The sequence below is a fragment of the Scomber scombrus genome, chromosome 4, assembly GCF_963691925.1.
Source record: "Scomber scombrus chromosome 4, fScoSco1.1, whole genome shotgun sequence".
Taxonomy (NCBI): Eukaryota; Metazoa; Chordata; class Actinopteri; order Scombriformes; family Scombridae; genus Scomber; species Scomber scombrus.
Window position 1 is genome coordinate 26,654,915 of NC_084973.1, and position 26,000 is coordinate 26,680,914.

The window sequence follows — 26,000 nt, forward strand, 5'->3', positions numbered from 1 at the left end:
TATTTAGTATAGTTTCTGTATAAATGGTTGGAAGTGTATATTTAGTATAGTTTCTGTAAGAATGGTCGAAGTGTAAAAAAAGAGAGAAAACCCTGCGTTGTTTTCATAATAGAACTACGTCATCATTATTGGACGAAGCATGTCACACTGGCTGTAGGAAGTTCAGACTAAACTACCTCCACAGAAGTCATGGCCTCAGAGGATGCATTTAAAGTCAGTTCGCTGTTTTTATTAGACGTGTTTTATCCTTCAATTTAACATATTTGTATTACAGCTTTCACACCGATCGTGACCGCTGTTACTCTTACAGTTCACTCTTGTATTCGTGTTAAGGCAGTGTGTGAGTATATGTGTGTGTACAGCTGGTCTGACGTTTCTAACAATGTTTATTTTGTAGGTATCTTCCCTGAAGGGTAAGGTGGCCCTGATAACTGGGGCCAGCTCGGGTATCGGAGCCGGTGCCGCTGTCCTGTTCGCCAAACTGGGATCTCTGCTGGCTCTCAATGGCCGAGACGTGGAAAACCTGAAAAAGGTGGCCCAACAGTGCATCGACTCAGGGGCCACAGAGGTACAAACTTCACTGTAGAGAAATGTACACAGTGTGCCGAAATGTCACTGAGTTTATGTCCATGTGGATCAGGATAGTGTTGAATATGAAAAGGAAGTTGTTGATAGTCTGTTAACATACTTTATTACATATGTAAACATACTCTATTACATATATCAAATGTAAACATACTCTATTATATATATCCAATGTAAACATACTCCATTACATATATCCAATGTAAACATACTCTATTACATATATCAAATGTAAACATACTCTATTATATATATCCTATGTAAACATACTCTATTATATATATCCTATGTAAACATACTCTATTACATATATCCAATGTAAACATACTCTATTATATATATCCTATGTAAACATACTCTATTACATATATGCAATGTAAACATACTCCATTATATATATCCTATGTAAACATACTCTATTACATATATCCAATGTAAACATACTCTATTACATATATCCAATATAAACATACTTTATTACATATATCCAATGTAAACATACTCTATTATATATATCCTATGTAAACATACTCTATTACATATATCCAATGTAAACATACTCTATTACATATATCTAATGTAAACATACTCTATTACATATATCCAATGTAAACATACTCCATTACATATATCCAATGTAAACATACTCTATTACATATATGCAATGTAAACATACTCCATTACATATATCCAATGTAAACACACTCTATTACATACATATATATATATATATATATATATATATATATATATATATATATATATATATATATATATATATATATATATATATATATGGGAGAAGTATTCAGTCCTGTATTTAAGTCAAATGAAATATCAATACAGGTGTGTAAAAATATTGCATTACAAGTTGAGCCTGACCGATTTGTCAGTCAACCAATCTTATCAGCCGATATTGGCCTATGACACACATATCAGTATCAGTGTGTACACCTTTCAATATGTGCCGATACTTAGGCTGCATTTTATGTATAAGATAAGATAAGATGCATCTTTATTGATCCCCCTTGGGAGATATTCATAATTGACAAAGTAGTGCAGTTGGAAAATAAATGCAGCACGAGGGTAAAAGTGATTAAATAAATAAAATTAAATAAAATACTATATACAGTAAACAATAGCTGTGTAAATCAATCAGCAATAAATACATGTGCAATATGCAGATGTTCCTGAGATTATATACATGTGTGCATGTACATATGTACATATTAAATTCCCAGTGAAGTTTACTGTTTAGTGCACTGAGTTTATTCTTAAACTGTAAAATATCATGCCTCCATTACACATATCTTTGTCACAAGTGTTTGGTAACCACATTTGGGGGAAAAAGTGTGTTTATGTATATATTCTGTATAGATTATCGGCCTATATATCGATTTTTTTAATCCCCCAATATATCAGTCGGGCCCTAAATACAAGTAAAACTCCTGCATGAAAAATCCTGCTTAAGTAATTCAACTCAAGTCAGATGTGTTTATAAAGCATCAACAGCTGACCAAAGTGCTGTGAAATCAAAATAACAGAAGCCACGAACAACACAAAGACCAGTTTAACAAACAAAAAGGAATCAACATACAACTCTCATACTGAAAGGCGAAGGAATAAAAATGTGTTTTAAGACAGGATTTAAAAACAGGCAGTGTGGGGGCAGCTTAACATGCAGAGGCAACCTTTTCCAGAGGTTGGCAGCTACAACTCCAAAGGCACGATCTCCCCTCTGCTTCAGCCTTGATCTCTGGACAACCAGAAACAACTGGTCAACACACCTGAAGGACACTGATGGGACGTGTAGTTGTAAAAGGTCAGAGAGAAAGGTTGGAGCTAGCCTGTTTAATGATTTGTAGACAAACAATAAAATCATAAAATCAATTCTAAAATGTACAGGGAGCCAGCGAAGGTCGGCCAGTACGGGGAAAATTGTTTATGTGTTCCTGTAAAAAGACGAGCTGCAGGATTTTGGACCAACTGCAGGCGTGAGAGGGAGGCCTGGTAAAAGTATATAACCATTAGCAGCTAAATGTAGTTAAAGTATTGTAGTAAAAGTTGTGGTTTGGTGGTTTCTCCGGATAAATGTGAGGGGTCATGAGATGATTAAAAAACAAAGTTCTGATACACAAATCTGTTTTCAGTTTTTGGACTTTTTCGTCTAATCTTTGATTTTTGGTGAAATATTGAATCATTTGAACATTTATTGAAATGAAAACCATGTGAACAGCTGTTAACAACTGTGACTCAGATTACACGCTGCTTTTTGTAAGACGTCAGAAGACAAAGGGTTGGAAACCACTGGTTTCATCTTTAACAATATGTTGTATTTTAAAAGCTTGTTTCATTATCCATGATGTCAAATCTACATCTGAAAAGTAACTAAAGCTGTCAAATAAAAGTAGAGGAGTGGAAGTAGAAAGTAGCATCAAATGGAAATACTGAAGTAAAGCACAAACACCTCAAAACTATACTTCAGTACAGTACTTGAGTAAATGTATTTAGTTACTTTCCACCACTGGGTAATGCCCTAATCCCCAGAGCCTGGGACATTTTAAGTTAATACATGTGCGATATAAGTATTTTCAGATTTAATAAGCTAATCCTGTAATAATGTAATAAACCCTAATGTATGATGGGATGAGCATAAAGCTGATTTTTAAACCTGAGACTTTTTGGAGAAGTATTAAGACCTACGTCAGAGTAAAATTCTATTTAAAGGTGTACAGCGGACATCGAGCTTACACGCATGTACAAGATATAAAGCTGCTTCCTTTTGTGCCATTGACACACAAAAAGTGTCAACACATCATAAAATGTACAATAAACTAAGAATTGTTGCTTAAAATAAAAACATTACAGCCTTTAATGAAGTGATCCGAGTGTCACTTCATAAAAACCGATTGCAAAAATAAGTTTGTACAAAATCCCTCAAAAATCAGGTCTTACAAGTCTTAAAATTAATTCCTCATGATTATTGAAACAATACAGACAAACCCTCTATAGATACACCAATTTGTTCATAGAGGTTATAGGTTATAAACATCGACCCTTTTATATATTTATTTTTCCCCTTTTTTTTCTTTTGGTATTAAATCTGTTTGTATTTTATATTTGTACTGTATGGATAGATGATAGATAGATGCTTTATTGTCATTGCATGTTAACACATTGAAACTTGGCTTGGCAACAATTCACTTAGCAGCACATATAAATATATTTAAAAAAATATAATAATACAATGATAGCCATAATGATAAATAAGAAAACAGAATTAAGACAAAACCAAATTGTAAAAATAAAGAGAGTATCACATGACATATTGTTTATTATAAATGTATAATTGTATCCTTTGTATGGCCTCTCATCCATAGAGTAGTGCTTTATAAGTTTCAGTTGTTAAAAGCAGTTTAAAAAAGTCCAGCCTTTCAGAAACACTGTATGTGCTTTCCTGTGCAGCCGCTGCTCGTACCTGGAGACCTGACTGAAGAGGAGACGGTGAAGAGGACAGTCGAGCAGACCATCGCTCACTTTGGCCGGTTGGACGTCCTGGTCAACAGCGCTGGTATCTTGGCCATGGGCAGCATCGAGACAACAGACCTGACTCAGTATGACAGAGTCATGAACATCAATGTCAGGTAAATGTCACAACACAATAGACTCATGCTGGAGCCAAGTGATCCCTCACTGAGAGTCAGATGTGATTTCTCTGGGAAGTAGCGTGATGTTTGGAGTGGAAGTAGCGGGCTGAAGTATGTGACATATTTTCAGAGTTGATTTGTGGCAGTGTTGTCATGAGTAAAGGTGACATTCATACGCTGAGGGGAGAAAGTCCTTTTCTCAAAGTAAAAAGCTGGAGAAACATGAGGAAAACCAAACTTGGACAGTTTTTTGCTGTATCTCAACTAAACTAAAAATGATGTCAAATTATTTAAATTCTTTTTGAATTGTAGTAATAAAATACCAGAGTGGCGAGACATAAGATGCAATTTGAGTTGGCTGAGTATGTTTTCAAAAAGATGAAATTATGTAATGATGATGATGCAAGTTACCCCTAATTAATAATTAAAATACTACTACTAATCATAATATTATGATTATTATAACAATAATATTCATAATAAACTTTATTTCTATAGCACCTTTCCAAACTGAGGTTACGAGGGGATGTACATAATACAATAGAAACCATTTTAGCTACATAAAATGAACAGAATATCATAAACAAAACACAAACAGACTGAATTTCAAATATAAGGTGTTTTTGTCAAATAGAATTGGTAGTTTTTGTTTTTCACATAATCTCACACAGAACAAGCTACTGCATTGACTACTGCATAAGATTTAATTTGTTGCCTTCATTTGTGCCACAGACACAGGTGGATATCTTCACAGAATACTAATTCAGATGCGAAAAGAATGTTTTTGTAAGCCATTGATGTCTGTACTGAAGACATCAGGCCCACACTGTTATAAATCTACAGGAACATCAGATCTGCAGCATTATTCAACAGCCACACAGTCTAAATGTAACAGGATAAATGTGTTGGTGCAGGTGCAATACTGGAGTTATCATGCTGGTGAATCCAGTCACAGATGTTAGGAGGTAATTGTCTTTTTCAGCCTTGAAAGGCAAAAGACAGATGGTCCCTTACTTGGTATTTAATGTTTTAATTATTAGTTCTTCTCATTTTTTCTTCTAAATTATAGATCTGTGTACCACCTGACTCAACTTTGTGTGACTCACCTCATCGAGACTAAAGGCTCTATTGTTAACGTATCCAGTGTCAATGGACAGAGATCAGTGAGTATTGTGCAGCTGGTCACATGTTATTAACCCTCCATATAAAACATCTTCATTTGATATGAAGCATATTGGGAAACTGTGTTTTCTCTTTATAGTTTCCTGGTGTCCTGGCCTATTGTATGTCTAAGTCAGCAATTGACCAGTTCACACGTTGTATAGCACTCGGTGAGTCAGCAACAGCCTCCCATGTATGTTCATCATTTAAAAAATGTCATAAAGATGCATCACAGCACAAGAATTCATATAACTGCTCTTTATTTCAGAACTGGCATCAAAGCAAGTCAGAGTGAACTCCGTCTGGTACGTCTTTTATTATTATTATATTGTGTGTGTGTGTTCAGTAATTGATCTCATCAGCATTTTCTTGATTATAAACATTTTGGGATATGTACAATTCAATTACACAGATCCTTTGAACTTGTGATTTAAAAAACAATCACATTTTCCTGTTTATTTCACTTTATTTTTCCTTCCTGCTCTCTCTCTTCAGCCCTGGTGTGATTGTCACAGATGTCCATAAGAGAGCAGGACTGGATGAGGAGCAATATGCTCAGGTAACACAACACATCACTACTTTATGTTGCCACTGAGCTGGATTAAATCCATGTGTTGTTCTGTACTCATGTCCTGAGATCTGTTAGCACGGAAGAAATGAGTGTAAATGCCAGCCTACAATGTTTGAAACTAACAATGTCGACTGTACTCCATTATGTGCAGTGTATTTAATATGGAACTGATCTTCTGGCTTCAGTTGTGGCCTATTTTTAAATTTTAATATGCATCGCCCATTCTCATTCTGTTCATCTTTTTCACCATCAGTTTCTTGCAAAGTCTAAGCACACTCATGCCCTCGGTCGACCGGGTGAAGTGGACGAGGTGGCCCACGGCATCGCCTTCTTGGCGTCCGATGCTGCCAGCTTCATTACTGGAGTCAACCTGCCTATTGATGGAGGCCGCCATGCCATGTGCCCACGATGAGACCACATATGTGCTCATATAGCAGTCTGCTAATATAGTGTTTCCAACCTCTAAGTCTGCCTGTGTTTTTGTATTGAATGAGGCTGCAGTTGAAAGACCCCCCCCCCAACCACCACCACCACCACCACCACCAGCACCGCCACTAAAACTGAACTGAAAGACAAAAGTTGGGGGAAAAAACAAGGCATTACTTCAAGGACACAATTTTTCTCCCACATTTTCTTACAATAGCTGTCAGGATTTGATAGTTCCAGGTGTGAAATGAATAGAGGTGAGCTAAAACCCACTGCCACAAGTAGGCAGTTTAAATGCATTTTATTCTCTCACCTTGCTAAGAAGTTTTCTTTGAGGAAAAAAGAAAGAAGAAAGCTGCTTATCAACAAAGGTTTCAGACATTTATTGAATAACCTGTTGAGTCATAAGACTTCATTCACTCAGCATAAAATGTCTGTACAGACCAAACACTAAACCCATGTACCGTAGTTTAATGTGTATCCTCTGAGTTTATAGATTGGTGAGACTAACCATCATCGCTGCATATTTTAGTGACAAATGCATGAACAGTAAGTAATAAAATATGTCCTAAAATACAGCTGATCGTTCAGAACATTTTAAGTATAAAAACACATACAGACTAGATTTTTAAACCTCCATATGACCAAAAGTGTGCTGAAAACAAGAACTTGATGGTTTTGAACCGGAAAGTTAATCAGAATTTAAATAAAATTTAAATAGAATCCATTGTAGATAATAAAGGTTGCATAATTATATACATTTACATTTTGACAAATAAAAAAAAAGAACTTAACTTATAGTGTCAGACTCATACAAAGAATATTGAAAATGTTAACATATGCTACCTTGAAAATATAATTTAGGAGTTTGGCCTGTGTGCATATTATACAATCTTCCCTTTTAAGTAAAGCACAGACTAGCTTTGCTGAGAGCTGACAAGAATTAACCGTACAAGTGTCAACTGTTGCAGCACCAGGTGTCACCTCTTTGTCATCCCAGATAATATCAGGTAACGTCATGTTCGTTGTGAGATGAGAGGTGCAGTACGAGGTAGCATCTTGACACACTTTTCTCTGTTCACACTGTGGAAACCTCGGATCCACTTTTTAATGTGGAACATCCCACACAGCAGTTGTAGTTGTTTGTGTGAAGATATCTGTATAAATGTGGGGTCTCAGCACTGGACAGTTATTAGAGGCTCAAAAAGACTTACCTGGAGGCAGTACGCCTGTGTGCCTGAGGCACACTATATACCTGAATGAGTGATATGATGTTTATACTGTAAAGGCTGTGGATCAATAACTATTGCACTTTATATTACAATATACAGTACATATACATGTATAAATAATACTTCAAACATGAAAGCTGGAATTATTGCATTTGCAGATGTAACGGTTTCTGTACACATCACTTCTGTAAAATGTTCTAGGATTTTGCAAAATCAGGTCAGACCGTGAAGGGAATATGATACAACATGGTCCGAGAGATGACGGAAACGAGACGTTCATATTACTTCCTTCGATTCAGGGCATCCAGATCTTGTATCACACAAACAAGTCTCTGAAAAAGAAGCTTATTATTATTTATTTGTTTCCATAGGCTGATTAGTGCCAGAAGTATTTTATCTCTGCATTTCCAATGGGCCTTCCCTCTCCAGCGCCCCCTCCTGTTTCTGCAGTCCAAGCATATTTTGTGGAGAGAAAATTGGGGTTGTTCGGGAAACCACCAAAGCACCAGTCTCCCCTGTCTGCCATCCTCCATGCAGTCACTCCTTTGAGGAGTATTCAAGGCCCCCACCATCAGACTCGCACACATACATACACACATAAACATACGCGCGCACACACACACACACTGGGGGTCCTATAAGAAGCAAACTGGTCCAACCTCAAGGTGAAAACGTGAACCAGATTCTGTGGCTGGTAGGTTGTATACATCCACTATGGGGAGTAAGTTTGGGTCTTGGCTCTGAAAGATGAAGTGGGTCTGATGCCAGCGGCCATCTTTTATCTGAAAGTGAAGGTTGCATCATGTCACATATTGAGATGATGTGCAAAAATATACATACCTACCAACAGGTCTGTTTTTTACTACTGTTATCTAGCCATGACTACTATAGGTTTGAAACTTACTTCTCTGAGATTTCACCGATTTCTACCATAAAACATTGACAGTGTTGTCTGTGGATTATCCTAAACAAACAGATGGAAAGAGGGCAATGCTGTTGAATCTGTGCACCTCAAACAAAATTAAACTCACCTCCACTTAATTTGGTTAGACATCTTAAAAAAGGACGTCTCAAAACCTGGACAACTAAAACAAAACCTTTCTGTAGGGCTAAATATCACAAGAGAAAATATGTTTTGTTGTGAGCTTAGATTAGTATTTAGTTACTCCAGTGAGTCAGTTAGTTTAGCATCATGACTGGAGAGCAGTGAGCCTGGTTTTATTTCCAAGTTTAAAAATGTACCTCAACACCCATAATGAACGTGGATGTTTTGTTTTATCCTGGCACAAACAGAAATGTAAAAGTGTGTGAGTGTTATGTGAAATCCAGGAAGCCACCTCACCCGGCCAAGAAAAAGTAACTTCCTGTTAAATCATAATTTCCTGTTTTCACATTTGTTTCTAATGTATTTTGTTTGTATAGAAGATAAATTGTTTTAATTAGTGAGCTTTAGCAGTGCTGATTTTTTAAAACTTTGCCAAGGAAGACTCCCCTTACTTCCTTTTCCTTTAGCTTAATACTTAACAAACTGAACTGATCATATTCTGATTTAAACCTCTGCATTAGTTTGTGTGTGTTTCACAAAATGCTGAACTAATGCTGTAAAATAAGTGAACATTTGGAACAAAGGAGTATTGCATAGACTTTTACAAAAAACACTCCACAAAACCCATGCTCTAAGGATAACGATGCGTACCCAGCATTCATCCTTGGGTATGAGCGGTTCCAAGAGGTCTCCTGCCTGAATCTTCTCCCCGGTCCAGGCCTTGAAGCTCACAGCCTGGGTAGAGGGTGATAAGGAGGGTCCTGCTGCCCACACAGGTGTGTTGAGGCAGTGAACAGTGATGTGCTGCACTGCCTCTGTGCTCAAAAGGTGGATGAAGTTCATCTGGATACGACCCACTCCGATCTCCAACTACAAAGTAAGTGGATTTTTGTCAAGTTAAAAAAAAAAAACAGGCCTATTTTCCTCATACAATATGGTCACAAATAAGTAAACAGTATCAGAAAACATTAATACCTGGACTTGGTTGGTGGGGAAATGTTAGTCTTTAAAGTAGGAGTTGATGAATTTTGCCATAAATTATAATTAATCATATCTGGATCACAGATGTAATTTTACTTTTATGTATCATATGTCTCTATTATTTCATTTACATTTCATGTAGGCTGTCTATATGAGTGTTCTTGTTGCTGTACGGCATGGCTGCAATATAACTTCAACCATGAGAGAGTGAAAAGATGAAGGACAGTTAAAGATTCTGCAGGTTTACTTGCCAGCTCAGCGTGCCATTGATGGTGACTTGGCCAACATGACAAAATGGCATGCTCTAAGATTCATTGCGAGCATGATCCATCCAAAAAAGAGCTGCAGTTTTATAGTATAGAGCCAGAAAATGAACAGCTGGGTTCCTTAATTTATCACATGAACGACATTATACACACACACACACACACACACACACACACACACACACACACAAACACAGCCCATCTTAACCTCTAAGTTTCACTCAAAACTTCTCGAGAAATTCTTTCCGAGATATTGTAGGAGGAACATTGGCCACATGCACACGAGCCACCACAGATTTGATATTTATCATAACATGCTCCTTAATAGATCGTGTCTGCATCTAAGTGATATGTGAGTTTTTGTCCAGCTGAGGCAAACGTCTGAATATAGAAGTGAAACTAACCTTGGAAACTGTGACTGGTTTCAGGCAAGTCTGTCCTCCACCAGTGAAGTTGCACGTCACCTCAACGGTGTCAGCAGCACAGCCAAGGTTTGGGTCGATCCAGTAAGTGCCTGTCAAAGAGCGGCAACAGAGGAGGAAATGTCTCTTTATTAACAAGTACAGAAAGAATGTGTTTAAATGTCTGTCTTGACATTGCCTCCTCACCATCGTACATCCTCTGTTCACAGTTGTAGAGGTCTCGGCAGATTCGCGCAGGATTGTCGCGGGCTCCCAGCGGGTTCTTTAGACTCTGGATGAGCGTGCTGAGATGCTGCAAGGTCTTGAAGATTTCTGTGCTTTGGTCTAACATGGGCAGGTCCATGCTCTGATAATTCTGCTTTAAATATAAATATTGGCATGATTTTTTTCTTTATTTTACTTGTTGGTTCGATCTCTAATATGTTCAAGTTTATAAAGAGTGATTCACATTAATAATAACCATTAAAGCACCAACAACAAGCAGTGATAACTTGGAGCCAGCATAGTACCCCTCAAAACTAACCTCTGGCTTCAATGCAGCATGGGAATCCATGATGACTTGAAAGGCAGCACCAAGAGCCTCATTTTTCTAATAGAAAATGCAGAAAGCCAATAAGGTAACCACAACCACGCTTATTTCTACTTTATAGTTTTTACTTTAATATTTAATCATTCCCAAAACCCCAAATTGACAATAAAAAATATATATACTTACAAGTGAAAAGGCAGAACTGGGAAGACCCTAGAAACCAAAGAGAGAAACCCACATTATAGCCAACTTGTTTCCTGACACACCCAATATACAGATATGCACAGGAAATGAAGCATGAAAAAACACGCAATAAAGCATGTCAAATGAAAAAAAGAGGAGCTGTTGGCTAAATGCTGCTCCAATCAGATCACTGCAGAAAATAAGCAGTAACTACCTAAATTATACTCAAAACACTTAATGAACACATTTTAAACAGATTACAGATCTACACACAAATTTGTCTTCTTCAATTGATTTTAGCAGACTAGATGCTGCACCCACAGCTGAGTCTATGTGTTTCATTATAAATGGGACTGTTGGATCTCGATTATGAAAACACATGATGTGACCACATGTGTCATCAGATCCGCCAAAAGAGACAAAAGACTGTCACTTTTGTTCAATGCAAATTCCCTTGTTTAAAGAGGCAATACATTGCTTTTTTGATCAAGTGACAATATCTTAATAGCAGTGGAGTGATCTGACTTGCATATGTCTATAAACTGTTCGTTAAACTTCCTGAAACATAAAAAAGTGAATTGGAAGCAAGAAATAATCTTTGGAGAGAGAGACTGGTGCACACTGATGGATTTGCAGTATTTTATAATGCAAACAGACAAACATTTTAACACAACTTTATAAGTCCAGCACACATAAGTGTATGCTGGACGTATAAAATAAATGTGTTAATCTATGTGCAGCTCCAGTCTTTTCCCTCCTGGAATTTGCTCTGTTTCATCTGAGAAGCATCTAGTTCAGCTGCAAATTGCTGATAGATGCACTAAGAACTCATTTACAAGTTAAATTCTCCAATTTTGTCACTTGTACAAGTTAAAAAAAACTTGAATCTAGACTGAAATCGTGTAAAATATGCAAAATGACAAACTTACTGGTGGTCCAGGTGGTCCACTTGGACCAGGAGATCCCTGAAAAATTGCAACACCACATTAGACTTCTAATTATTTATAACTTGGCCTTTACAGAAGATGATTAAGTAGCTCATTCATTTCCTCTGGTACTGAGCGGACCACAGGCCTGAGCAGAGGATAATGATTACGCTACAGAGGTGAATAATTACTCACCCTCGGTCCTTGCAACCCCTGTTGGGGATGAAAGAAAAATAAATTAATATTCATAAGTGGACAATCCCACAATAATAGAATGAAAGCAGACCTGATATTATTCTATCATGTACAGTATAATGACATTTTTGTGTTACACTATCAACAGACAGTCTTTATCTATCTGTATGTTGAATTCCTATTGAATTGCCCTCTTGCTTCTTTTCAAGCCTGCTCTCAGAAATCTTATTTCCACACAGAAAATTCTATTTTCACACAGGAAACCCACACATGAACGTTGGCGTTTTTGGAGTGAGCTTGTGCCTGTGTGTGAGCGCTCAACAAACCTCTTAAAAAGCTTGAGATGAGCGTGCAGCCAACATTTATCACCCTGACAGGAATTCCACAGCAGCTAAGTGTCACTGTGAGTGTAACAACAAACAGTGGAGCACAATAGGAAATGAAAAGTGCTGAGGGCAAAGGAGGCTGAGTGGTGTGCTGTCTCCATACTAAGTATCCTACTCTGTGCTCACAGTACAGATAGAAAAGGATTCATCAAAACAGTGCCACGCACCGTCTCCCCCCGACTTCCTTTGTCACCCTGGGGTCCCTGATGGAGAGAAAAGAGACAGAGGATCATTCCATCACTGCCAGAAAGCTGAGAGAAGTAACATAAAGCTTGGCAGATGGGATGAGATATGAGGTACATACAGGATGACCGCTGGGGCCAATGATGCCAAAGGGACCCAAAGCTCCCTCCATCCCCTGCAAGGCAGAGGCATGTTAGGGAAGGAGGACACATATGATAGAGCGTCTGAAGAAGTACTACTTATTTTTCATGGGAAGTGAGCAGTTTGTGATTCAGTGGACTGGCACTGAGTCACCGGTCCACGATTCATCTTCATCTTACCATCAAACCACGTGGTCCTCTTGGTCCCTGTATCCCTGCTGGGCCAATGTCTCCTGGAGGTCCCTAGAAAGACACAAACATTTGATTTTTATAGTGGTGAATAAGGTATGTTAAGTTTAAAGGTTTGTCGACCTCTATTAGCAAAAATGTAGGATTTGTTCCATTGACAAAGTTTTCTGTGGATGGCGTACATGTTAGCATTCTTCACAATGATAACAAGTCCAAAAATGTAATGTAAACCTTTGGAATATCACTTGTCTGATAAAATTCAAAAAGAAAGAAGGATTACTACCTTTTTTTAAACTGTATATAATGTGTCTTAGCATTAAGGCTTCATCTTTTCTCTTGAGACGAATAGATTTTTTCCACAAGAGTAAGGTTGCAAACAAAAACACAGTTAATCTATCTTAATCTCTTTTTTTAATGATTAAAAAAAAGAAAGAAAATCAATTAACTATCTAGTGTGTGAAAGAAAGTGAAAAAAATCACAAAAGAGTTTTCTCTTTTAATTTATTTTCTAGTTGTAAATGTAATACTTTTGGGTTTTAGCCAAAGGTATTACATTGACTATTAGAGAAAAGCAGAACATCCTCACATATTAGAAAGCTGCAAGCAGTACGTGTTTTTGCTACACAAATTGCTAAAACATTAATTCTCAAACATTTTTAGACTCATTTTCTGTTGATTGACTTAATAGACGAATCGTTTCAGCACTATGTAAGACCTTTATAACTAATTATACTTGGCTTAATGTTTGTCTTGTGGCAATTTTAACAAAATACAGTCCCTTTAAATATACTAAGGCTTAACAACCTGTTGGGTAGTTTGATTTACTGACCGTAGTCTCAGCATAGCTCAACAGTTTTTTGCTAAATTTGCATGACGATTGCAACAAGAATATACTACATTAAAAATACAAACAACACAAGGTTTGATACTGTGGAAAGGAAACAATTCTATAAGATATAAACTATCTATGTAAGTGTAAACAGCTTAATCTCTACTCTTATTTCAAATAAGGTCAATATTGCTGAAGTTGATATAAATGAAGCCATTCCACAACACTGCAGTACCTGAGAGATTACAACAGTGTGTTTCGAATTCTTTAATAATACCATTTTTTTTGACAACTATGCTTTAACTATCTGTACTCTTTACTTTCAAACAACTATTATAAACTCTCCTGAACATTAACACAAAACTCATCTGCTTCACAGTCCTGTTCAAGTCCCACAATATAAAAAAAATATCCAACATAAGACTCAAGGTTTTAAATTAAAGAGTGAAAGTCTAGTAAAGCGTGCTCTGTTTTTTCAGCTGGCAATAATCTATAATGCAGCAGAGCTGTAAGTTTATCAAGATTATTGTGGAGCAGATGTCATCCCGGGGCATGCAGTAATACCTAACAGCTTTCATACCAAATCTTCCCAAAGACGCTATAATCTAATGTACCTCCAGACAATTTTTTAACATTTAAACTGAACCAAATTACATTAACTCAAACAAAAGGTGAGTTAAACACAGAAATTGCTTTTGAAGTCATTTTGCCAGAGACATTTTCAAATCTGGCAAGAGACTTAATAACTTTATGCCGGCTGGAAAACTAAAACTTAATATATCTGACTTGAGCTCATGATATTAGTTGTGAACAGAGCTTGAGAGGAGCGTACCTTTGGTCCAAAGAGACCCAGCACCCCTGGAAATCCTTGTTCACCAAAATCCCCCTGATGAATACAGAAAAGCAGAGGTATAATAATCTTCATCACTACACAACCGAGGAAGTTGTCATGTAAAGGAATTTAAATTTAAAGTTAACAAATCATTGCTCACTGGTTGTCCTTTGGAGCCCATGTCTCCTTGTCTTCCTGGCAATCCCATCCCACCAATGTAGCCTCTCTTTCCTGTAGGACCAGTTTGGCCTGGGAGACCCCTTTCACCCTGGAGAACACACACAAAAACACATAAACACAAGCATCCTCACATCTCACCCAACAACATTTCGCACAGACAGTAGAAGTGCAGTGACAATTTCATGATCCCTCACTGGCTCCTTGACATTAGACACTGTCAACTAACTGCATCCAATGGGTCCCGTGGCGAACAAGTAAAGCATCCCTGTGTTAATCATAATCACACATATATAAATTTTATGTAATATTGGCGAGGCCATGCAAATCAAGAATGTGCCAGCTCGTTAACATTTTGCAACGCTAACTTCCTGAAATTATTGCCGTGAATATGAAGTCTTTTGAGAGCTGCTGTAAGGTCTTAATGCAGAGTTTGGCCTTTGAGATCAGAAAATGGTTGAAATATTAAGCCAGCATTATGGTGCCAAGGGAGGCAGCCTTGGCATATTAGTCATAAAGCTGAGTTGGCATTTTCCACTTGATATTGGCAATAAAACTGCCTGCATTGTGATCTATAAAAAATGTTCGTGCCATAACTTAACAGTCCAACTGAAATCACATTCAGTCATCCCTTTTTATATGATTTTTTTTTTTTTATTGTTAATAGTTTTCTATTATTAAAAAGAAGAAAGAAGGTGTTTGGGGAAATATCAGAAATGCTCCTCTTGGTCTCAGCAGGCTGTAGGGGCATGTGTCAGTGTTTGTGTTTGATTGACAGTTTTGGAAGAATGAGTTTCGAAAGAACCAGTAGGGCAGTGAGATACAAAGTAAACAAACTTGCACTATAGCCTAAAGTCATGGGCAGACAGTGTGTTGTTGGCAGTGGTATTGAAGAGCAAGGACCACATCAGCATCTAATGGAACCAAAGTGACATTTTTAGGTATGTTAACGATGTTAAATGTGCTGCAGCTGAGAAGCTACTCGGCTATCTAGCTTGCCAACTGACATTAACGGTGCACTTTTCCTGGTGAATGCTTGTTTGATGACTCCTTCAACCAACTAAGGTGCAGGAAAAGACGTGCGCTCATGTTTGTAAATTAGATCAGGCACTTAAGCAGGAAAGCCACTGCATGGCTGTTGTTGTCGGTGTCTCTTGTGCAGCAGTCTGCTGTCTGGTTTAGTGTGACTGCCTGCTCTGCCTATCCTGTACTACATTAATGTTACTGCTTTATGCAAACATTTGATTGGCTGTATGGAAACATTCCTCCATCTACAGTAATCTTTTGAAATTAATGCAAAAATAGGGGGCGCCTAACTGTAAACTCTCTCAAAGGAGAACACAGAACACATTGCAGACATGTACACTATAGAAGTTATTTGTGAATAAAACCACAATGCCGCACACTGAGCTCAAGCAACTTAAGTAAGATACACCTTGTCCTCCAGTTTGACTCACCTTTGGTCCAAAGTAGCCTTGACTGCCAGGAAGCCCTGTCACGCCAGTTTTACCCTGCTGCCCAGGTCTGCCATGTAAGCCCATTTCTCCATCTTCTCCTTGCTCCCCCTAAACACAAAATGTGATTGGTGGTAAAAAAAAATCAAATCAATTTTATTGAACAAAAACTGCACCACTGACAGTATCCTCACCTGGACTCCTTTGCCTCCATCTTTACCAGGCAGTCCATCTATTCCAGGCGGCCCCTCAAGGCCCTCCCTGCCCACAACGCCCCTTGGGCCAGTCCGGCCCTCTGGACCCTTAAGGAACACAATCAGAAATGCATCATGCATTGTATTTGTTCTGAATGGTTACATGTAGCTCAGTTGTGATTTGTGTCTTATCATGTAATTGAACTTACTGGTGGTCCTTTGGTTCCAGATGTGCCTCTCGCTCCTGATTTTCCTTTCTGACCCTGGAGCACAAAGAGTTCATGTTCCACAGCACTGACATGGTTGCATGACAGAAAATACAGTCCAAAAATCTTGAAATGAAATATTTTCATTTATCAAACACTATTTATGTCCTTACTTGAGCACCTTTGGATCCTTTTAGCCCTGGTTGTCCCTTTGGCCCAGGATGTCCCTGAAATGATCATTACTGTTTGATTTGAATTACACTGATTTGTGTCTGGACAGTTTGACTCTGTGTTTATATTGTTGAGCTTCAGTTTTGAACAATAAAAATTAAATACTTACAGGAAACCCAGGGGCACCAGCTTCACCTCTCCTTCCATCGACACCTATTTGACCCTGGAAAATGTCATTTTCTGCATTAAAATGTGTAAATGAACATCAATTAAAGCTAACTGGCACCATGTGTCTGATGAGAAAATCAAATTTTCAAATCAAATATTTCACTTACAATGTGTCCGACGTCACCCGGCTCTCCTCTATCTCCTCTGTCTCCAGGAGAACCCTGGATTCACGTGGGAACAAATCAATAAAACAAACAATCCAGACCACCACTAACAAACAACACAGGAAGAACCAGGAACACGTGAGAAACTTACTCTATCACCTTGGGGACCTGAGGGACCTTCTATCTTGCTGTCCTCTCCCGGTTCCCCCTAAAAAAGCAATACAGAAACAATGGAATTTTGCTCAAACACTATGCCCTGTGTAAAATCAATGCACGCTTTGTTTGAAAGAGTGTAACAATGGAAACACATTGCCCACTCGTATTATATGAATGGCAAATCATTACATGGGCTATTACCCACAATGATCTCATTTTACATAAATGGAGCCAAAGTTTGTTCCAGGGTCTTTATGGGGTTCGTTAAACAATAACCATGGATGTGTGTATGATTTTAATAGTCATGTGTTGTGCATGTGTCAAATGAAATAAATAACTGAAGAGCAAAACAGGATTCAATGAAGAAGAAGAATTTGTGATAGTCAGGAGCTGAGCAAAACTGACTCATGAAAAGCAGTATATTATAGATTTAGTGCTTTTAAAAAATCTGTGATACAGATCTGTATTCATTAGCAACGCGTTTTCGTGCCAGGGTTACCTGCTTTCTATTGAGGAACAAACATTTTTCAATTTCAATGACCCGTGTGATAGTATGATATTGATTTAAGCACAAGCGCAGCCATTATTTTGTGAATATTGGCGAAGAGAAAAAAAAAACAAATATCCACTTCCAGATGGTTCCTGCTCAGGGACTAAAAAAATGCTAATTAGCGTCTCACTATACTCTGGTGTAGTGTGTTGTATTGTGTGCTTCTCCTGTCAAATAAACACAAATTATGGTACTAATATCCTCCAAAACAATGAGCAGAAGAGTCCAGGTGTTTCGCTAATTATATACATTTGACAGCACAAGTTTATTGGATGTGTCTTAGTTCAAATCACTGATCAAACAGGGGTGACTATAGGAATATTGAAAAAGACAAGAACAGACAGAAGAAGCACTAATTAGGGACATAAATAAAGTCCTAATGCATAAAAAACAACCATAGACTCAATGACAATGTGCTTAAAGTAATGCAACCATTACAGACCCCAGAGCTCATTAGATGCAAGGTGCAGACGGCTATTAGGGCAGCAAATAAGTGTCAGAATGTACCTTTTCACCTTTTGGCCCGGGAGGTCCCAGTGGGCCCTGCTGTCCCATGTAACCCTATGACAAAAAGAAGAGTATGTAGCTTTGTTTCATTCCAGCACTTTAACCCCACAGCCTTCACTCCATTTTACTGTGCTCATAATGTATGGACATAAAAATTGAAGTGAAGACAGAGAAGGACAAAGCTTTAGTAAACTGGGAATACAACAGTGTCATAAATCACCGCTTCATCCTCTGTTGCCACGAAGAATACAATTGTATGATTCATCAGTCAAGTGGGGTTCATGTGTCCACAATTTGATTATACTGTGGTCTTAAATCTGCGATGATCGATTTCTCCCCTGTTTTATCTTGATACTAGTGCAATGTGTGTGTATGCAGGTGCAGACCAGCTGTGTTGCAGTTTTAATTTCAATTTTGGAAGAAATAAGATAAAAAAGTTTATCCATCCGACAAACCAAAGCTACCAGTGTCTTCTTCAATGGTATGTTATAGTTGGTACGGGAGAGAGTTACATTTAAAGAGTGGACAGGGGGATGCAGTTTTATATATTAGGCTGTTATGTACCTTTAAACAGAAAAAATAATAATGAGGAATCAAAGTCAAGTCATTGGAGACTGTGAGAGGGAGGAAAGGTAAGTGGGGAAAAAATGAAAAATTAACCAAAACTACACAAAATGTTGTTAACACATACTGGAGGGGAATCCCCTGACTGTGGAGTGAATAGCGAACACAAAACACGCAGCAAATGAGATTAAGTCTGTGACTCATCAACACCTAAACAATACCAGCATAGTATCTACTCACAAGTCAATGGTGTCATTCAAAAGTAATTTGTATGACATATAAACCTTGATGAAACACCTTCTTAAAAATAATTCAGGGTTTTTAAATTTAAGTCAGGGTGAAGCAAAAAGTGCATAGCATGATAAAAAAAATACAAAGCTTTCTTTGTTAATAAATGTTTTACAGAATTCAAAAATAGGATTCTTGGCTTTGAAAAAATGAGTTCAGAGGCATTTATTTTAGAAGCTTAAAAAAGGTGAATGCCACTGTTTAACATTTATGAACTGACAGCAGATTAAAGACTTCTGTAAGGTTTTGGCAGGTGCCTCACTTTTAAAATGTTCTGCTGTGAAATGTTTTATTACACCACTGTTAATAAAGAGACCCTTACCTCGTAACCTTGTATACCTAGATCTCCTTGTTGGCCCATTCTTCCAGGAGCACCCTGGGGAAATACACACATAGTATTTAACCCACATCCACCTACAACCAATTAAGTGAAGTCAATTGTATTTATATAGCCCAATATCACAAATCACCAATTTGCCTTAAGGGACTTTACAATTAAGGCCTTCAATCCATCAGTCCATTAATGGAGGTCTTACCACTGGACCAATGGTTCCTCTTGCACCCTTCTGTCCAACAAACCCTGGCTCCCCCGGCTCACCGATTGGTCCAGTCTCACCCAGGTGACCTTGGTGACCCTTGCTCCCCTGGAGAGAGACCATCAATGAGCAGGTATGCAGTGAGTATACAAAGCTCCCTCAGCAATTCAACAGTTGTGGGGGTAGTTTGACAGTTCAAACATCCCAAACTTAAAATCTATTTGATGAACACTGCCAATGTCATATTGTGGAGCTTATTGACTTCACTGTTTGTTTACTTCTTCTACAGCAGATAACTAACTACTAACCTCTTGTGCAAGAGAACAAATTTACAGACAAAAGTGGATGGTGTATTTTAGCCTCAAGCAGGTGGGCTGACAAACCTTTTCTCCTTGTTTTCCTCTATCACCAATTTTGCCAGGTTTACCCTCCTGACCCTGGTAAAAGAAAATCAAACAGGCTTGTAAGTGGACAAAAAGAGCTGTCTTTCTGTGGGAATTGAATGGAATTGGCTGCTAAGACACTCACCCTTACACCTGACAGTCCAGGAGGCCCGAGAGGTCCTTCCTTTCCTTTCAGGCCAATTTCACCCCTCTCTCCTTTAGCGCCCTCTGGACCAGCATCCCCCTTTTCACCCTAAAACGACAGACAGTTTCACCTATAATTTTGGACTATTTTAATATCCCATGCAGCAATAGCCAGGATTTGGCCTGTTTTAGATCAAATACAGTTAAATCATAGGAAAAAGAATTAATATTGAAAAATATCCCTATCCATGTGATGAATACTACATTTAAGTAAACAAACTGAACAAAATTACTATAGAGAAGTTATATTATTATAAAGACTGGGGACCACAACTTGGTTGCCTTTTTTTTTAAGATTTATTTTTGGGCTTTTTTGCCTTTATTTATATAGTAACTGGAAGAGAGGCTGACAGGAAACAGGGAGAGAGAGAGAGAGGAATTACTTGTAGCTTAGGTCCCTGGCCGGATTTGAACCAGGTACGCTGTACTTTTATTGTTACATTATCAGACCAACTCTTTAAAGCAGATAAGCTGCCTTAAAAGACAGCTAACATGTCCAACTGAATAAGGAAATGTATAGCAAGGCCTGTCTCTTTAATAATGGAAATAAATAAAAAACATAAAATAACCCGTCAAAGGAAAAACATGAAAATGAAGAACACAACTGGACCAGAATTGAGCCCTGAGGAACACCACAAATCAGTAGAGAAGAAGATGACATAAATCACAACAGAAACATTTGGGACCCTTAGGCATGCTAATACTGGAAAAATAATGTAACTTCTGTAATGTAGGAGCACCTTGCACAATAGAATGTCATTTTCCATGATAGTGTCTCCAAATATGAACATTCGTTTCCCAATTAAGTGTTTCAATGTGTAATAGTCTTTAGCAAATTGTGTAATTTGGGAAACTTCTCTGATAGCTTTTCCTCCTCCACAACATGTACCTCTTCACAAAGGCCCTCTTAATACACTGACAAACTTGTAGTTCGATTTTCTGTCAAGATATAATATTGCTGTTGCAGTCACACCAAATGTTCTGCAGTTTCTGTTCTATTTTTCTATATTCCTCCCACATTTGAAGAGTCTACCTTGTATATTTTCCTCTCTGTCTCCCAGTTTGAGATGTCCCTGCTTGACCTATTATAACTGATATTATAGATACAATAGACAATACGTTTTCTATTGATTGATAGTCTTCTACTCAATTGATAGTCTTAAAATGTCTTGGAACAAGAATTAGGTATTCAGTGTGTTACAGACTGCTGGAGGTATGAAGTCAAAATAATGTTTGAATCCTCTGATTATTTGCTGAATTTCTATTTCAGTTTCACCAAGCAATACAACCAATGTAATACAGTAATACAATGAACCATGACAATGAGTTGATTCTCATTCCGCTAACAGTGAACAGCACAAGCTGCAAATCCCTCTTGAGCTGCTGTTTTTTATCCAGGAGCCACACAGTGGCCAAGAATCCTTCAAAGTAGTTTACTCTCCTGACTTACAGAAAACGTTGTGTACAGCACAGAGCTGTACAGGCTCTCAGGTTCACTCTATTCTAATCCTCAGTGTTCTCCATGCTCCATGCTCATTTACCACCTTCTCTAAGCCAAAAGATGTTTGCGGGTCTGTCAGCCGTACTTCCAGCAGTTTAGACTTGCTGAATAAGCAGGTTTTTTGCTTTTTTTCCCCCTCGAACAATACTTGCCAGACAGTAGAGCTCTTAAAATAGCCCCACTATCCGTTTTCACCAAGCATCAACACAATACAGCTCCAATGTGGAAAGGCCAAGATCTCACAAACAATACTCGATTTGCTCTAATTACAATAAGCTGCTAAAGTAAACAGGAGAGTTCATTGGGTTTACTGACACACACTTTCCGGACAGAATTAATCAGTGCTGAAATTATTTGATCAAAATTTTTCCATTTATTGAGGCCCTATAGTGTTAAAGACACAGTATTAAGTGATGAATATGTCAAGTTTAAGCAAGTTAAGTAAGTTAAGTACATGTGTCTTTTATTTTCATATTTACCTTGGCTCCATCAGGTCCGCTTGGTCCAGCCTCCCCATCAATGCCTATCTCACCCTAATAGGCAAATCATAAAATATAATGGTTGCAATATGTTTCAGTGTCCCAAGGACAGTAAACACAGGAGGTAGAAGCAGATACGTGTACCAACACAAACATTGGCACAATATTGTTTGAGTATATTCTGAAAGCAAATTTTCCACTTGGTTAACACAGTGTTGCTACTTACATATCTCCAGTTACACATTTTTAAAGGGTTTGCCAAAATAAAGAATTCACAGAAAGAAACTACGTGATACTCACTCTCTGGCCAATCAAACCCTGTTCTCCGAAGTTGCCAGGTGGACCAACGCTGCCCTGTCATTCAAGGAAACATGACAGTTAAGTCATTGGTAATGTTTTGTATCTCCTGATGTACAATTTTTGCCTTCCCGCTGTTTCCAACTCAGTGATGGAAACTAATATGCCATTATATTTGTGTCTTAATCCTCAATCAAAATATTTTTTGCAAGCGCATAATTTAGATTTTGTTGAGAAATTATGATTGAACAAATACATATTTTGTGCTCAATATTTGCTATTATCCATGTAAAGTGCACAACAATAACCCCTCTCACTCACTTTTACTCTGCCACAATTTCAGCCAACTGGAAAATTTGAGTGGGGTTTTTCTGATTTACTGATTTGTTTTCAAGGATTATCAGTTATTGGAGAAGTAGGAAAGTACTGCATAAAACTAGTTTGTACAATTTGGCTCACACACTCAGTTTTAGGAGCCTTGTAAGTTAGTCCCTCCATGGCTATCTTGGGTACGTAGCTTGCTTACATATGCCAGATAAGTTAAGTTTATCTAGCAAATGCGAACAAATTTAGATAACAGAAGTTTTTTGCCACTCTCCAAGTGATTCCCAATTTGTGCAGAAAACCTTGAATGTGCACAGGGTAGAAATGTAAAGAGGAAAAATGAATCATACTATGCAAGAGTGCATGCTTAAGTGGATAATAGCAAACACACAAAGAAATATATTAAGTACAGAATAGATTTTTGTTAGCTCAAATCAAAGGTCTTCTAATTTCTCAACAAAATCTACATTATCTGTTCAAAGAAAAATAATTTACTGCAGCAAAGGCTTTTGCGAGGTTACAATCCCACACCAATGTTCAAACAGACATAACACATCCACCAATCCAATATCTTAATAATTAGTGACAGTTTCAGCAGCATATTAACATCTTTACCTTCTCTCCAGGTTCACCATGCAGTCCTCTCTCTCCATCCTTCCCTGGCAGCCCCTGTCAGAAACAATGACAGCCTGCTGTACTCAGTGCGAATGTAAAATTCAATGGAGGTTCTTAAACCAGCTGTGTGATCAAACTCACCCTCAGCCCCATCTCCCCAAGTGGCCCAATTGTTCCTGTTGGCCCTGTTGGTCCCTACAGCCACAAAAGAAAGGCATCAATAAAAAGGTTAAGAGTTGACAGTGACACTAAAGGAAGAAAAATGTGAAAAGAAATAAGAACCAGGCAAAATGTGTGGATTTGTGGTGATAAGTTAATCTGCAGGGCTAAGAGCCTTCAAAATACTGAGCCAGAGTTTCTGTAAGTGATGGAAGTGGGCCTGATGTTATTGAGACACATTCAGGCTACAATAAAGCTGCCTCTCCAAGAAAAGAGATGGTGTAAATCAAATTGTCTCAGGCTCACTACTTTTCTGCTTGTGTCTGTGAGACTTGGGCAGAATGAGAGAAAGAGGATTAGGTTGTTCAGAGCTTTGCAGCCAGGATACGGGTTTCTAGGAAGCACTGAATAAAAAGGTGTCGACGTGGAAATCCAGAGTTTATATGTAAGGGGGAAAGAATAAGGGTGCACAGTAGGTGCTAGGGAGCCACAGGTCATTTAAGAAATAGTAATGAGATACTAGCTTCTGTCGATCCTCTTCAAATGATATCATAAGCTCCTACACTTTAGGTCATTGAAACCGAAGCAGCAAGGCTAGAGAGCAAAACTAAAGCATAAACATGGCATAGACAACATATAAATACATGACAGCATTAGAATACCGTAGTTATTTGGTATAAAAATACTGCCCAAAGTGACACCCAAGTTAATCAAATATCATAACTCACTTGCTCTCCTGCAATTCCTTTGGCTCCTGGAGGTCCTGAGGGTCCTTGAACACCCTAAAAATAACACAGGGAATTAAAACACACGAATACACACACACACACACACACTACTGGTATTCATACTGATGCTGAATTACTGAAACACCCACTAGAGTAACAGTGTGCCACAGAAGCTTCTCTTATCCACTACTGTTCCCCAAAATGTGTCCACCCCAAAAATCAAGACTGACCTAAATGAGACCTCTGTTAGACCCCAATCACTTACTGGAAATCCCTTAGGCCCGGCTTCACCTGGCTCGCCAAGCCTCCCCTGCAGCAAAATGACAAAACAGAAACATAAGTTCTACTCTTACAGATGAACAAGTTCATTTTTTACTGCTGGTGTTTGTTATTACACCATGAAAAAACACAGAAGGGTTAACAGACGTATTCAATAGAGGACAAAGGCTCAATTCACTTCCCTACAGCTGCAACTAATGGTTTTTTCATTAATTATTTATCTGACAACGATTTTCTTTATCCATTGGTTGATTGTTTCATCCATGTCCAAGATTGAAGATGACATATTGAAATGTTCTTGTTTTGTCCTACCAACAGTCCAAAACACAAAGATAGCCTGTTTACAATGATATTAATTGTATAGATCCATTATCAAAAAAGTTGACTACGTAATTGATGGTCTAATCGTTTCAGCTCTAATGACACCACGCGATGATACTTACACACAGATGATCAAATAAGTGTTGCAAGTAATTATTAGGTTCATTATCAGTTCTTTTGTTGTTGTTTTTTTAATTAACTGAGTGATTCAGTCTTAGAATTACAGAAAAGTGAAACATGCTTGTTTTGTCCAATTAACACTCAAAATCTCCATATTCAATTAACAATGATAAAACAAACAAAAGCAGTCAAATGTCACGTTCGAGAAGCTGGAACCAGAAAATCTTTAGCTTTTATCCTGGTTCAATTAAGCGGTTATAAAAAGAAGATAACTGACAAAAATAAAGATAATATGTAATATCAAACACAGCTTAAAATAAACTGTGAAATATGCTTATCTGTGCATGCTTTTATAAGAGACAGGAAATCAGTTATCCCTGAGACAACACTATTTATTCTAGATGCCTTGAGGGTTTGAAAGGCCATACAACCAAACCAGGATCATTATTAATACTGCTTATATCATTACTGTTACGAAGGGAAAGTAAAGAAGCCAAATTTTTCTTACCATATCCCCAGGGAGGCCTAATTTTCCTGGTGGACCATCAGGACCCTGCAAAGAAAACATTCAACTCATTTAAGCAAGCTTTATAAAATCCCCTAGAGTTAAAATGTTCCCGACTGCCAGGACTCCCAACTCTTTGATTTAAGATCCTGTTGTTGGATTTTCTTTTAACAAAGAGTGTTCTCTAAAGACCCTTTAGATCTTAAAAAAAGTTAATAATTA

The 26,000-nt window shown here is 37.8% G+C and overlaps 2 protein-coding genes across 2 annotated transcripts in view; one reads left to right on the top strand and one right to left on the bottom strand.

Moving 5' to 3' along the window:
• Positions 1-134: 134 nt before the first annotated feature.
• Positions 135-6,496, top strand: zgc:101858 (uncharacterized protein LOC449555 homolog). Its single transcript, XM_062417656.1, has 8 exons — positions 135-213; positions 398-568; positions 4,051-4,229; positions 5,302-5,395; positions 5,494-5,563; positions 5,662-5,698; positions 5,889-5,952; positions 6,218-6,496. The coding sequence occupies exons 1-8, from the start codon at positions 190-192 to the stop codon at positions 6,374-6,376; spliced, it is 798 nt and encodes a 265-aa protein (XP_062273640.1). The 5' UTR covers positions 135-189; the 3' UTR covers positions 6,377-6,496.
• Positions 6,497-8,181: 1,685 nt separating this feature from the next.
• col27a1b (collagen, type XXVII, alpha 1b) overlaps positions 8,182-26,000 on the bottom strand; it is a 64,178-nt gene continuing 46,359 nt past the window's right edge. Inside the window, exons 30-61 of the mRNA XM_062417915.1 lie at positions 25,782-25,826; positions 24,819-24,863; positions 24,554-24,607; positions 23,808-23,861; positions 23,667-23,720; positions 22,731-22,784; positions 22,431-22,484; positions 20,392-20,499; positions 20,247-20,300; positions 19,864-19,971; positions 19,650-19,703; positions 18,476-18,529; positions 17,414-17,470; positions 17,266-17,319; positions 17,100-17,153; positions 16,933-16,986; positions 16,763-16,816; positions 16,554-16,661; positions 16,363-16,470; positions 14,889-14,996; positions 14,729-14,782; positions 13,059-13,121; positions 12,860-12,913; positions 12,723-12,758; positions 12,170-12,187; positions 11,978-12,013; positions 11,052-11,078; positions 10,860-10,925; positions 10,523-10,691; positions 10,319-10,428; positions 9,319-9,537; positions 8,182-8,404 (exon numbers count right to left, since the gene is read on the bottom strand). Coding sequence (XP_062273899.1) covers positions 8,258-8,404; positions 9,319-9,537; positions 10,319-10,428; positions 10,523-10,691; positions 10,860-10,925; positions 11,052-11,078; positions 11,978-12,013; positions 12,170-12,187; positions 12,723-12,758; positions 12,860-12,913; positions 13,059-13,121; positions 14,729-14,782; positions 14,889-14,996; positions 16,363-16,470; positions 16,554-16,661; positions 16,763-16,816; positions 16,933-16,986; positions 17,100-17,153; positions 17,266-17,319; positions 17,414-17,470; positions 18,476-18,529; positions 19,650-19,703; positions 19,864-19,971; positions 20,247-20,300; positions 20,392-20,499; positions 22,431-22,484; positions 22,731-22,784; positions 23,667-23,720; positions 23,808-23,861; positions 24,554-24,607; positions 24,819-24,863; positions 25,782-25,826 — 2,334 coding nt within the window. The 3' untranslated portion in view covers positions 8,182-8,257. The remainder of the gene's footprint in view (positions 8,405-9,318; positions 9,538-10,318; positions 10,429-10,522; positions 10,692-10,859; positions 10,926-11,051; positions 11,079-11,977; positions 12,014-12,169; positions 12,188-12,722; positions 12,759-12,859; positions 12,914-13,058; positions 13,122-14,728; positions 14,783-14,888; positions 14,997-16,362; positions 16,471-16,553; positions 16,662-16,762; positions 16,817-16,932; positions 16,987-17,099; positions 17,154-17,265; positions 17,320-17,413; positions 17,471-18,475; positions 18,530-19,649; positions 19,704-19,863; positions 19,972-20,246; positions 20,301-20,391; positions 20,500-22,430; positions 22,485-22,730; positions 22,785-23,666; positions 23,721-23,807; positions 23,862-24,553; positions 24,608-24,818; positions 24,864-25,781; positions 25,827-26,000) is intronic.

What these genes read in the sequence shown, in the direction of transcription:
- zgc:101858 (XM_062417656.1), top strand. Translation starts at nt 190, where the DNA reads ATGGCCTCAGAGGATGCATTTAAA. An exon ending in CCTCAGAGGATGCATTTAAA is followed by an intron (nt 214 to 397) that starts GTCAGTTCGCTG and finishes TTTATTTTGTAG; the next exon opens with GTATCTTCCCTGAAGGGTAA. An exon ending in GTCATGAACATCAATGTCAG is followed by an intron (nt 4,230 to 5,301) that starts GTAAATGTCACA and finishes TCTAAATTATAG; the next exon opens with ATCTGTGTACCACCTGACTC.